The 14,639-nt window shown below is 46.1% G+C and overlaps 1 protein-coding gene across 3 annotated transcripts in view; it reads right to left on the bottom strand.

Moving 5' to 3' along the window:
• The window catches only part of ETV6 (ETS variant transcription factor 6), a 237,618-nt gene that overhangs the window by 13,612 nt on the left and 209,367 nt on the right, over positions 1-14,639 (bottom strand). For all 3 annotated transcript variants that reach the window (XM_060024303.1, XM_060024302.1, XM_060024304.1), the window contains exon 5: positions 5,054-5,599. In XM_060024303.1, the coding sequence (XP_059880286.1) occupies positions 5,054-5,599 (546 nt within the window). The remainder of the gene's footprint in view (positions 1-5,053; positions 5,600-14,639) is intronic.

Raw genomic sequence — 14,639 nt, 5'->3', positions numbered from 1 at the left:
GCTCCCAGGATTGAATTTCTGTGTACACAGAACCTATCCGGTCAGTAAAACCAAATCAAGAGTGTACAGTGCTCAAGCCAGGTGACAAACGAGTGTCTCCTCGAGGAGAGTCCTTTTGTTTCTGTTAAAAATGTCACCCTGAGAGATAACACACATATATTTGTTTTCAGTCTCTTTGAGGATCTGAAAGATCGCCAGGCCAGGCGTTATCAGAGGGTTGCAAGTGAAGGGTACAGGGTCTGGGGGTGGGGTGTGGGATCTGTTTTATCTGCTGTAAGATCCACTCACCAATGATAGCCTCACAGACCGTGAAGAAGTTGACGTTCGCAAAGAAAATCAAGAGACTTAGGCAAGAGTTGTGAGATGAGCACAAGAGAAGAAATACTCTCTTTCTGGATGGTCCGTGGACTTTGAACAACCAAACCTGTACAGACCTCTTAAAGTCCGCACTTCTGTGGAGCAGATGAACGGCTACGAGTGGATGATAAACCAGGTTGCCGCTGAATCTTCCTCCCTTTAGCAGATTTTTGGATTAAGTCCAAGGAAGGGACACGCAGATAGGAAGTCTGGTAACTCAGGTTTTAACGGAATTGAAGTTTAAGAGAAAGCCAAAATGACTTCAGTTTTTTTCTTTGAAAACGGAGCTGTCTATACAGTGAAAACCAAAGCAGGGAGCATAGTTTGTCTGATGGCATAAAGTAAGAGGGATTATTGCCTTGTGCCAGCGAAGACACAACATTTGGCATTTAGAGATGCTGCGCCCTATCACCTAGAAAAGTGCCTGGCGCACAGAGATACGTGTTAATTTTTGAATGAATAATCTTAACATAGTTCAGGTATGCAGAGCTACACTTTACTTTCCTCAGCTGTATTTTACTTATGTTAATGATGTCATTGCAACTACTCCGGGCTACTCGGCCATCAGCCTGCCATCTAGAACTCAGCTCCTTCCTACATCAGCCACTGTTCCCTCCGCGTCTTAGGCGTGCCTCATTCTCTGAGGTGCGAGTCATTCCTTGAGAGCAGGGACGGCATTTTCTACACCTGTGACTGATACAAGCAGACAGTTGCGTAGAACGGGGAGCGGTGGACTTTTTCCGTAAAAGGCCAATCAGTAAATATTTTAGTCCAGTCTCTGCCGCAACTCCTCAACCCTGCCAAGGCAGCCACAGACAATACTGAGTGAGTGGGTGTGGCCGTGCGCCAGTGAAATTGGATTTACAAAAACAGGCGGTGGCTGATTTGGCCCACAGGCCTGCATTTCCAGTCCCCGGTCCCAAGGAAACAAGTGTGCTGGAAAGAAGAGTGGTTGAAGCTGCAGGCTGAACACTGGACGTGTCTTCATCTGTAAAAGACCCTTCTAGCTTTGAAACCACCAAGTTCTAAGAATTATTTTCAACATATACTGAAAACACAGCATCACCTGGGCTACCCTTCAATTTACGGCACTCACTGCCAGTACCACTCTGGCTATGAAACAGGTTGGCGAGACACAGGCCAGTAAAACGTTTGTGGGCTGAGAAAATGTTAGGAGGTGACAGATGCTCCCCCATGCCCCCGCCACCAAGCAGTCCTTCCCTGAGGACAATAAATAGAAAAGAGCACAGAAAGAAGCAACTTGCTCAGTGTTGCACATACCACTGGCTGTTCAATTAAAAAATAGAACCCCGGAATCTTCTCTCACTCTGTCCTATGTTAAACTCTCTCCCACAAATGCCAGCCCCTGCAGCTTGTTAAACTCAACAACAGTCCTTCTTATTCCTTGAAAAATAAGCAACACCTTTCAAGATAAGCTGTGTGTTTCTATTTCAATTTGTGGTTTGTGTTTAAACTGTCAACTACCTCCTGGATTTCTTTCATTGACTATTTTAGATTTTCCGCCAGGTAAGTACCTAAGTGAACCATCATAACTTTGCATGGGGCCTCTTAATTGTGTGATGCCTCCCAATTTCATAGATACTAAAGTGTGAAAAAAAGAAAGAATTGCTAAAATATGGTGGATTTTTTAAATGAACCTGGATTCTTGACTTTACATTTCTATCTGAAACAGAACAGATATACTAGGCCTTACATTGTTTTGGAGTTTTCTCCATTTGGAATGACCTCTTTTTCTTTAATCTCCACTTGTCCATATTCTAAGCATTCATCTAGCTAAAAGCCAGCCCCTCCATGAAGCCTTCCTGACACCTCTACTCCAGCCTCCTACAGCACTTAATCGGAGTCCTTGGAAGACACCACAAGCTGCACTTGTAGCTCACTGTCTACAGCTGTTTCATGACGAAGACTGTGTCTTACATCTCCTGGAGCACTCCACCCCCATGAATGCAGAACAGTGCTGCAAACACAGAAGGTGTCCAGAGGCACACACCCGGGAGCACCTGAGCAAATGATGTGTGATTTACTTTGATCCACATGTATCAGTAGTGTTCTTACCATATCCTCCAACTATGGTATTTGTCAGTGTGACACACAGCAGCACCTTCAGTGCCCTCTGGGCTCATCTGAAAAGTTTTCCCATAGAAAAGCTGCTTTATAGAGATCTGAAGGACTTTTATGGCTGTTCAATAATGACGGAACTTTACATCGTACATACGAATCACCCAATGAATTCGACTTCTAGTAAATGAAGAATCAATTCTACGAGGATCTGAGTAGTCCAAAAAGACACCCAAAGGGTTGGAGTGGAGAGACAGGGACACCCCAAATGAGAAACAAGCCCGGAACTGTGATGAGCACTTTTGAGAGGGTCACAGTATCAAGACTAAATGTCAGATCGTAGACTTCTCTCTCGTTTCACCCTTGAGAAAAACAGTGCCTTTTGGTTACATCAGCTAATCCTGGATCTGGTTAAATTAGCGAAGACAGACATGTGGAGATGATGGAACTTTTGAATATACCAATAGAGTAGCACAGTTTTTAAGAGAGCCATATTAAAAAATTTCCAGACCTACTAAACCAGGGAAAAACAGCTCTAAGCCTGAACAATTTAACTTGACACATGGGGCTTATCTTGGATTCCTAAGAAGTCTGTGGCAAAGACAGCGTCACAGAGGAGGTGGACAAGACAGATCGTGATTAGGAATGCAGGGGTAGCAAGGGCAGCCCAAGAGATAGCAGCCAACGGCGCGGCAAGGGCTGTCCTGCAGCCTCATCCGCCAGCCCCTATGTGACCTCTGCTTCTCTGCCGTTCAGTTTCCTCTGTGGTTTCCCCTGTAAACGACCCTTGCATATAAAATGGATAGAGCAATGATAGGCTACCTCGAAGAGCTATTCTGAGGATTATAAACAAGCAGAAAGTATCCACAAAATGTCCAGAACTGTTGCGCAGACCACGCAAGAAACAAGCCGGGCGTATACAGACAAGAAAGAAAGCCTAGAACGTCCAAGACAGGTCATTTTTATCATTCACAGGAATATACTGGCCCCTTCCTCCTCCTCCAGTTATCTGGGGAAATGCACATGCTTTGCCACAATAAGCTCTTTGCTACCTTATCCCCGTCCTTTCTTTTCATAGTTTCTCTTTTTTCCATTATTAAAAAAACCTTTATGTAAAAGTAGACGGAACAGTAATGTAAACCCCGGTGCACCCGACCCCCCACCATACAGCCATGAGCTTGTGACTAACGTTTTACGTACACCCCACCCGTTCCTCACTCCCAACCCTGTGGGGTGCTTCTGGATCACATTCCAAGCATACATCATTTCATTTTTCATGGTGTTTTTGAAACACGTCATAGCTCTTGGCCATTTGATTTTCTTGATCCAACATTCCTTATGTAAGTTATTTATAATGATAAAATTGAGGTGACATTGGAGGTGCCCTTGGGACCAGAGAAGAATTTAGAAACAAATGACTTAAATAAAAAAGGGACGAGTCAAGGCAGAAGTAAAGCAGCCTTAGGGCCCGTGTCGTCATGGTGTCGTGAGCACTGCTCCAGCCCGAGCTTCAGCTGGACCTCGCTCCTGCGGCATCAGCCCAAGGAGGAAGGGGCACGACTCACCTTTCCCTGAATAGTTCTGACCTCTCTCCTGTCTCCGTGTCTCCCTCCCATTACTGGACCCATAATCACCTTCAGCATCGAGCTACCACCCTTCCTCAGTTCCTCCAGTCAGAATACCCCTTCTCTCTGCACTGGTTCCACGGCACTGAATTATCCTCGCATACAGTAGGTATTCAATAAATGCTTGTGCATTGACTGGACGGGGCAGAGGGCTTATTTCCTTCTGCCTTGGAGCTTAGTGGTTTTCACATCTGTCTCTCCTAGTAAAATTTAAATCCCTTGAGGAAATAATAAGTGTTATATCAGCTCTGTGTCCCCTACTTCCCAGTGCATTTATCTGTGCACAGCAGGTGCTCCAAAAATGTCTCGTGAATGGAGAGAAGCTCTAGGAAAAGAGTTAACTTTGCCAAGAGGTTAGAGGATTATAAGCTTCTGGAAAATGACTTCATGTAAATTATGGGCGGGCTAGCAAAAATACAATGTGGTGATTTTTTTCACTGGTTTCCACTGGTTTCTCGTCTTAGGGGAGTAAATTTGGGCTTGTCAGCATAGAAGGGAAAGAATTCGGGAGTGGTTTCCTCTGTCCAAATGACACAGCAGCACCAGACTCCAACACCCTAATCCTGCTTTTCTCTCCTACCCCCTCCCAAGGTGAAGGCTACGTGGAGTTGCTGTGCAGAGGATGGAATTACAAGCCTGCATCTGAGACAAAGGTTCTTTATGCTGCGTCTGCTCGTTAATTAGCCGCTGGAAACTTCGGGACAGGGCCATTAACACGCTCATAAACCTTTGATTTCAAATGTTTTTGCTCAGCCGCGATTCTGATGTGACTCCCCTCGTAAGCTGGATGGAGGACGTTTGTTTCTTAACACTTAGGAGGCGCAGAACTCCTCCAGCCCCGTGCCTCAGTAACTAGCCCATTAAGGATTCCGCCTCCTGCAGGCAGAAGCCTCCACTCGGCCTCCCAGAGCCTTGGAGGGCACCTAATTGGGACAGCGTGAGGCCCCAAGGGAGCTCGAGGCTGGCGTGTGGCAAGGGCAGCGCTCACTTACCTGCTATCCTCCCGATGGGCATGGCGTGCTCCTCGGGCGGGGAGACGGAGACCATGATGTGGTTCATGTACGCCAGGTCTTCCCGATGGGAGAGGTTGATGGGTTTCCCTTCCCGGTGCAGCCCGTCCTCGGAGAGCCGGGACTGCTTGAAATCCACGGAGTGCCGGGGGTTCAGGATCAGAGGGTGCATGATGGGACTGGGCATCAGCTGGATCACCCGCGTGCTCTCCTGCCGGGGGCTGGAGGGCTTCTGGTGGGGCTCGGAGGACGGCGGGCAGTGATTATTCTCCATGGGAGACACTGACAGGGGGTAGGACTCCTGGTGGTTGTTCTCCTGGTGGAGCCTCGGTCCCTGGGCCCTCTCGGCCGGGGAGAGGCGGCGGATCATGTTGTCCAGGGGGGACCGGAGGGGCCGCTGCTCGGGGTCGGGAGAAGGCCGGTGGTTTGTCGTGATGGGTGACCTGGAACGGTGCAACAGTTCAATGGTGGGAGGGTTGTGGTGTACGTTCTCCACCGACGGCCTCGGGGTCCTCTGGACACAGTTATCTGTGGAGCAGAGGGAAGGACAGTCAGAGACCCTGCTGGGCGGTCAGGGGAGGCACCTCACTGCGGTCCTAAAGGTGGCGACAGTGGAGCACGTGAGCTTGCAGGAGCACCTTTCTTCCCGGGACGCAGGCTCTTTTTCACCGCTTTAAAAAAATTAAAGTGCACATACTCGAAATTCTTTTCCTGCCAGTGGACAAGCAAAAACTGTCTACAGACATTCCATTAACCACCTACTAGTGGCTTATAAACACAAGGAAGCCACACGTTCATTCTTTATCTTTTTGTTACTCGACTCTTCAACGTGGCTTTTGGGGTCCTTAGGGGTTTTTCTCTAAATGTTTTCACTGACTTTTCATAACCCAACTTTGATATTCTCTACCTCCGGGAGTTGTTGGTATTAACGATAATGATGATGATAATAAAGCAATTACTATATATCCTATGTACTGGATTATATTGTTTAAAGTTTACAACACACCTAAGCAGAAGGTACTAACTACTGTTACTCCTGTTTAACAGGAGAGAAAATGGAGGCATAAAGAAGTTAAGCAACTTACCCAAGGTCACCCAGCCAGTTAGATTCCAGTAAGATTCTAGAACCTTAGGTACCCATTAGAATATCTACTTCTCTGCTATGTAGAAACTAGGGGGAAAAGTCACATCAAAACCTGCTCTAGGGCCTCCCTGGTGGCGCAGTGGTTGAGAGTCCGCCTGCCGATGCAGGGGACGCGGGTTCGTGCCCCGGTCCGGGAGGATCCCACATGCCGCGGAGCGGCTGGGCCCGTGAGCCATGGCCGCTGAGCCTGCACGTCCGGAGCCTGTGCTCCGCAACGAGAGAGGCCACAACGGTGAGAGGGCCGCGTACCGCCAAAAAAAAAACAAAAACAAAAAACCTGCTCTAAGCGTGCACAGTGGGCCTAATTTACATAATAACAATCTTGTACCTGAGAGAACATTGAGGATCATTTTGTTTCTGAGTGCACAGTCAGACAGGTAGAGTTAAGTGAGAAGGAGGGATGGACCCCTGACAATACCTCCACCCCTTCCCACCTGAACTTTCAAGCTGGAGACATCTGAGGAAGGACAACATCAGAAGTGTACACAGCTCAGGGACCTCCCTGGTGGCACAGTGGTTAATACCTGCCTGCCAATGCAGGGGACATGGGTTCGATCCCTGATCCGGGAAGATCCCACATGCCGCGGAGCAACTAAGCCCGTGAGCCACACTGAGCCTGTGTGCCACAACTACTGAAGCCTGCACACCTAGAGCCCATGCTCCGCAACAAGAGAAGCCACCGCAATGAGAAGCCCGCGCCCCACAATGAAGAGTAGCCCCTGCTCTCTGCAACTAGAGAAAGGCTGTGCGAGCCAAAAATAAATAAAATAAATTTATATATATAAAAAAAGTGTACACAGCTCAGCAGCAGAAGTAGGTCCACGGGCTGGGTTGAGGGAGGGACCAGCATGTACGTGGCCTTAGGAGTCCTGCTAAGGGTTGGAAGAACAAAACTCTGCCTACAAAAATGGAGTTTTCTCCAGGGCCTCGCACACATCTTAATGAGGTTTCTCTGGCCACATCTGTTCCCAGAGCTGTCGCACCAAAAGGATGTGCATACTTGCAGGTCCCTGTTCTGGTCAAAGACTTGTCCATGGTTCTAAGTAAAGCAAGTCAAAGATATCTCCTTTATCCATTACGACAACATCTATATGAAGACCATATAAAGGGGATCTGGGAATCTGATAGCGTTAGTACACAGAGACAAAGGTGGTGGCTTCTTCAAGTTTTATATAGGGTTAACAGGAAATGGGGACTCCACTAGATCTCTCAAATCATATGAGACACTGAACAAAAGAAATACTGTTCATGATAATTAAAAGATCATCTGCCTGAAGGCAAAGGGCTTATTTTGTAACCACTATATAACATGCTGCCATGAATTTAAAAGTGCTTAAACGTTGGAACAGCTATCAGTAGGAGACTGGTTTAACAAATGATGGTATATCTCTAAATGATGGAGGACTAGACAGCTATAAAATGGAATGAGGAATAACTAAATATTTTGCTAAGGACTGATCTCTAGGCTCTATGGCTAGATGAGCAAAAAGCAAGGTGAAGTATGTATGGTATGCTACCATTTTTCTCAAAGGAGAAGGGGATTCCAGTTTCAGTAATGGCAGAGTGGCTTGTATCAGACTAACTTTCCTACATATAGCAATGATAGAATCTGGATAAAATATATTTATAAAAGTTATGAGGGTACTGGAAACTGAAGGGGATTTTACTCTTGCAAGAAAGGAACTGCCCAGAGTAAGATCCAAATTTATACAGCTGTCACTCTGAGGGTCCTTCCCAGTCCACGTAGTGTGAGGCAGCTAGAAAAAGAACAGAAAGTTGTTTGAGATGCCAGGAAGTAGAGTATGAAGCTGTCAGAAGGGCAAAAAAATGGAGAAAACAGATTCCATAAAGGAGGGACCCTCAGAGGGAGTAGCCACTAACTGGCACATAAAATGCCCTCAAATCCTTAACACGTGCTCCTGAACTGCAATGTGCAGGGGGAACTCCAAGGAGCTCAGTGAAGGGTGACAGCTGTACAGTTCAAAGACACGGAATCTCAGCTGCTGGCCATGGTATTGGAGACAGAGTTCAGAGTTGGGGCTCTATCAAGGAAGGCTCTGAAAACACCTCAGGCTGCTTATTACCCCAGAATGGCCACACCTTAGGAGTAAGGACTATGCTCTAGGACAAAGGGATTTGCCTGAGGGCTAAAGGCAAAACTGAAATAAATCTTCCCTAACCAAATATAAGACCAAGCCTCCACAAATTCAGAGTGACTGACTAGTTATTTAACTACTTGCTAGCGGAAACATCGACACTCTTCAGAGGAATGTAACATAATCCAGAGTCTCTACAATATGTTATATGTAATATTCAGTGTCCAATAAAGATATTCTAGACACGTGAAGGAACAGAAAAATGTGACCCATATTCAAGAGGGATGGCTGTCAATAGAAGTAGACTCTTGAGATAATCTAGATGTTGGAATGAGCAAAAAAGAACTTAAAAGTAGCTGGGCTTCCCTGGTGGCGCAGTGGTTGAGAGTCCGCCTGCCGATGCAGGGGACACGGGTTCGTGCCCCGGTTCGGGAGGATCCCACATGCCGCGGAGCGGCTGGGCCCGTGGGCCATGGCCGCTGAGCCTGCGCATCCGGAGCCTGTGCTCCGCAACGGGAGAGGCCACAACAGTGAGAGGCCAGCGTACCGCAAAAAAAAAAAAAAAAAAAAAAAAAGTAGCTATTATAAATAAGTTCAAGCATTTAAAGAAAATGATAGTCATAATGAGTGATAACAGATGGAGACTATCAGAAAAGAAATGGAAACAATCAAAAAGGGTTTTGAACTGAAAAATACAGTACTTGAAATTTTGGACAGGAGAGACTTAATAGCAGATGGGAGATAACAGAAGAAAGGGTTAGTAAATCTGAAAACAGATCAATAAAAATTAAAAACAAAGAGATCTTCAGTGACCTATGGAACAATATTAAATGGTCTAAAAGAAATGTAATTGGAGTTTGAGAAGGTGAAAACTTTTTTTTTTTTATAGATGTGGGTGGGTTGGTATCCCCCCCACACTCTCAACACACATTTTTAAAAACTGAATTATTTTAAAGCAAATTAGAGATTGTGATACCCTATCCTAAGTACTTGTGTGGTCATCTAAGAAAATAAGATGATTTTCCTGCACAGTCACTATAACATTGTAAAAGAGGAGAAAACAGAAAGAATGGGGCCGAAACAAAACAAAATTGAAGAAATAATGGCCAAATTGTCCTCAAATTTGTTAACAACAACAGCAACAACAATATACAAACTTAAGGATCCAAGAAGCTCGGCAAATTCCAAGCAGGATAAATACAGTGAAAGCTACGTTCAGGCACAGAGTCGAACTGCTGAAAACCAAGAAGAAACAGAAAATTTTGAAAGCAACCAAAGGGGAAAGAAAAGTTACACCACATACAGGGGAAAAGTTATACTAATTATGGCTAACTTCTTTTTTCAACACCTAGAGAGTGTGCAAGCATGTACACAAAAAAGATATGAATGGAGACCCGTAGAGATTGAAAGAGACTTAAGAGACACATCAACCACTTGTGAAGTAGAGACAGACCCTTGCTTGGATTATGATTCGAACAAACTGCAAACACATTTATGAGGGCTTCCCTGGTGGCGCAGTGGTTAAGAATCCACCTGCCAGTGCAGGGGACATGGGTTCGAGCCCTCGTCCAGGAAGATCCCACATGCCGCGCAGCAACTAAGCCCGTGCACCACAACTACTGAGCCTGAGCTCTACAGCCCGCGAGCCACAACTCCTGAAGCCTGCGTGCTTAGAGCCCGTGCTCCACAGCAAGAGAAGCCACTTCAATGAGAAGCCCGCACACCACAGCAAAGAGTAACCCCTGCTCACCGCAACTAGAGAAAGCCCACGTGCAGCAACAAAGACCCAACACAGCCATAAATAAATAAATTTAAAAAAACATTTATGAGATAGCTGGAAAAATATAAACAGTAATAAAATATCTGATAATATTGAGGAACTATTAATTTTCAGGTGATGTGATGGCTATGTGATTATGATTTTATAAACGGAATTAAAGTGCTTAATCAACCTTGCAAAGATACAGGTTGGGATGACAAGTCAACTTCCTCACTTTAACGCAATGCAAATAATGCTTACAGGATACTGATTAGGCCCATGGGGTTAACTTTAACGGCCGAAATTATTAGTATGATAGAAGTGATCTACAATCTTTCAGGGATGAGGCAAGTTTTCTTTTCATAGCTAATACAGATCTCAATTCTGCCATCCACAAAAATGAATTTACCTTTTGTCCATGGTTCACTTTTTATGTCACAGAACACGATCATTGCAAGCGATATTTAAGACAGTTGGCATTTTGAAGTTTCACGTATTTTCTTCTAAATGCCATTTACAGAATACCTCCCTTTCCTTAAAAGCTTATTAAGGATTAAAAACACTTCAGGATGATGAAGACCATGTACTGAGAAATCCTATTTCCTGAATCTATTTCCCTTCTTACAAACTTTACAACAGACACAGGCGTTGGCCAGTCGCCTGTTACCTGCATGTTTTCTTTGATGTCCTGGGCGTCAAGGCTCAGTGGATGGGTGTGCACTCAGGGCAAGCCTTAGGAAGTCTGGGAGAACGACGAGAGGAAGAACTTTTGCGCCAAGGGTAAAAGAGGAACTGATGTAATGTCCTGGAGAGATTTCGCTCTCTGTTCCTGCCCAGATTTGGGGAACAATGAAGGAGGGAGACAGCGCTCTGGATAATCCAACTCAGATTTCACTTTTGACTCCGGATCTGGGCAGGAACAGGACTTGGATGGGCTTGATTTATTTATTTCTCTGCAGACACCACTGAAGGAGGAAGTACTTGATGAAGTTGATAACGTTAATGGTGGAGAACTGGAACTGAGGGTATTTAATTCCAGGCTCCTGGTGGTCTGGGCACACCACTGTCGAGGCTGAAAGGTCTGCAACGCGCCCTGCCAAGCTTTGTTTCAGTTTGCGAAGCATGTGCTCACGTATGGAGTGGGCTCTGACGTTGCTACCCTGCTGCCTCTGTTATTATAAGTTGGCAGCAGGGTATGGAAACTTATGAGACCAGAGCTGACAGGCAGAGAAGCTCCGGACACAGGAAACGCACTAAGCGGACAGTGGGTGCATTAAATCCCCCAGATGTAGGAGTCTTCTGTCTAAAACAAGAAGATGTTTTTTTGGTCTGGCCTTGATGTCTGGGTTTGTTCTTGGTGAACTGCCCAGCTGGAAAACTGGGAAATTATCCACATTGCCCTTGGTCTGAAGGTCTTGCTATGGGAGGGAAACGCACAAGGAAGGGAGAGGAAAGGCCACATGTAATTGGTCAGTGTGGGCTTAGAAGGAGGGGGGCCGGGGAAGGTACCCAGGAGTGGTAGGGACCTCATTCTGGCTGAAAGTACTTTCTGATCCCAAACGTTTCTCTTTGTAGATCTCCTTTAGACACAAATAATCCCTTCTTCTCACTACCAAACAGCCCCCAATAAATTAGGACTTGAAATGTGATGATCACAAAAAAAGGTCTGATTTCTTTTCTCATCCTCTTTCCTTTTACTTATTATGAAAGTTTCTCTATTTAGAATTCATCAGAATTCAACCCAATTTAATCACGTTATATAATGAATAACTAGTAGACCTAAAAAACAAAGCAAAACTCTGCCTTTGGTGAAAGTCTTGGTTTTTGACTAGGACGTTTCCAGGGTAGAGCAAAGGCGAAGATCAAGTTTACGTCTCACACACCAGGATCACACTTCCCCACCGTGCTTCCCCTAAGGCCATGGGTGATAATAAGAGACGGAGATGCAATTCAACAGGCCCAGCAGACAACTCTCACTCCTCATCCTCAGTACACTGTGATCCACGTTTTTCCCCATGTAAACACCATTTCCCAGCACAATTTTGTAAAAGATTAGTAGGAACCATGAATGATATAAAGACCTATACAAAAATTAAAGGCTCTAGATCTTGAGATGGAATTCAAAACAGATTTCATATACATACTCAGGTTCTGTCACTCCCTGCTATGAGTTGACTTGTGTGCCCCCCACCCCAAAATTCATATGTTGAAGTCCCAATCCCCAGTACCTCAGAATATGATCTCATTTGGGAAAAGGGTCATTGCAGATGTAATTAGGTAAGGTCATATTGGAGTAGCATGGGCCTCTGTTCCAATATGACTGGTGCCCTTGTGAACAGGGGAATTTGGACACACAGACATGCACACACGCTGCACAACTGGAGAGGAGTGTTTTGTCACACAGTCATTACAATATGAATTGAAGCAAAGAACTTTCAGCGATGCCAACCGTATGTGACGTAGTGTCTCAGATGCAGAATATGCAGGGAAAGGAAACGCGGTCCTTGCTCTCAAGGGTACCACAGTCTAATGGAGAAAGCAGACATATCAAAAAACGACAAAAGGCTATAGGTGCTGAATTAAGAGTCAAGGCACGCAGGGGTAGGCCACGCAAGATCTACAAGCCGAGGATCTCCAAAGATTGCTAGCAAACCACCAGAAGCTGGGAGAGAAACCTAGCACAGAGTTTCCCTCACGGCCTCAGAAGGAAGCCATCCTGCCCAGACCTTAACCTTGGCCTTCCAGCCTCCAGAACTGTGAGACAATACATTCCTGTTGTTTGAGCCACCCAGTGCGTGGCAGCCCTAGAAAACGATCCCTACTACCGCCTTTCCAAGAGGTCCAGCCAAGACTTTCAGTCAAGACTTTCCACTGACCCTGTGCCTGCCCATTTCAGTGTTTCCATCTCACTCAGCTCCCTTGTCACATTCAGTAGTCACCGAATTCCCTTGCAGGGACTGAGAAGAAACCTGCCCTAGCTTGGAGTGTAGGATTCACAGACGTCTGAGTTCATACACAATAAATCCTAAGGAAGCATCTAGAATTTTATAAGCATTTGGGTGAAAGGGTCTGAAAGAAACAAAACAGGTGACTTTCAGGACCCTGAGGCTTAATCTTCATCACTGTGGGCGGGACTGCCTCCAACAGGCCACCTCTGCCGGTGGTTTAGCGCAGACGGTGTGGGCAAGTCTACACCAGCCGTAGACACGAGGCTTCGTGCTCCCGGCCGGACGCTGGCTCTGCTCTTCCCAGGTGGTGTAGAGGAGTCTCCCTCAGTCTCAGGAAAGGCCCAGAAAAGAAGTGAATGAAGAAATCAAGGGATGAGGTTACAGATGAGCCAGTTTGCCCTTTGGAGGTAAATGCTGTGAATCATTTATAGGGAGGGGGCCAGGGCGGCACAAAGATTAAGGCAGGAGAGGGGAACGAGTGGAGAGCTTCCTTCTCTGGAGTTGAACCCACCACCCCCAGCCCTCTTATCTCAGAGGTATCAGGTGGCATTTCCTGAGGGCTAAGAGGAAATCACTTGAAGACTTCCTGGTTACCTTGGGAGAATTATTCATGTCTATTAGGGACCTCCTGCCCCTAAAACTTTTAGCTCAATGGAGCAAGCTAGCCTCTGGACTAAGGGAGTCTCCACACCCCTGGAGGGAGCTGGCCCAAGGAAGGTGCACGGGTCCCCCCAGAGGAGGCTGACGGCCCCGATGAAAAGCGGCTCCATGCACCACCCCGGGCCTCCGTGTGCTCCCATCACAACCAAACGCTCTGAACCAGGTAGAGGGTGAAAGGTCATGCTGCCCTAGACCATGGCATACAGGAGGCAAAGCAGGAAGAAGAGGCCCTGGAGAGGAGAGGAGGGTAGAGAAGAGGGGAAGGAGGCCGAGTGCGGGGGAAAGGGTCAGCCGGCGCTCGGGGGCTCTGACGCTGGGGACGACAGGAAGTTCTGGTGGGACCTCGTTACCTCCTGCCAGATTCAAGAGTCACAGGGATGACAGGGGCACAGGAAGGTTAATCTTAGAGTTCTGAAGGGAGAGAGGAGACGGCCAGACTCATAGGAAGGTTGCAAAGGGTTGTGGAGGACCTACCACGTGCCAGGTACTGAAGGTACCGCAAAGTGTACACACTGCTTATTGTCCAAACAGGCTGTATCCTGAATTAAGGTTTGCCCTTTAAATGTATTTTCCCATAGAAATCATGCAACAGATGGTGCCCGGTTAACCCATGAAGAAGTCCTAGGATAATGGCATGGGTGGACAACAGGCCTTTCCTACGTCCGGATGCAGAAACCTGGTGTTTGCACAAAGCACATGACATTGCAGTAACGGGACTGCTTAAGAAAACTGGAATTGGACTAGCACAGGGAACTATATTCAATATTTTGTAATAACCTATATGGGAAAAGAATCTGAAAAAGAATATATATGTGTGTGTGTATTGATATATAACTGAATCACTTTGCTGTACACCTGAAGCTAACACAATACTGTATATCAACTATACTTCAATAAGAAAATAATTAAAAAACAGAAAATTGGAATTGGAGGTAAGAAAAAAAACACCATTGCACAACAA

This window comes from Delphinus delphis, chromosome 11, assembly GCF_949987515.2.
Source record: "Delphinus delphis chromosome 11, mDelDel1.2, whole genome shotgun sequence".
Lineage (NCBI taxonomy): Eukaryota > Metazoa > Chordata > Mammalia > Artiodactyla > Delphinidae > Delphinus > Delphinus delphis.
The sequence above is the reverse complement of the archived record's forward strand: the minus strand, read 5'-3'. Positions and strand labels throughout refer to the sequence as shown.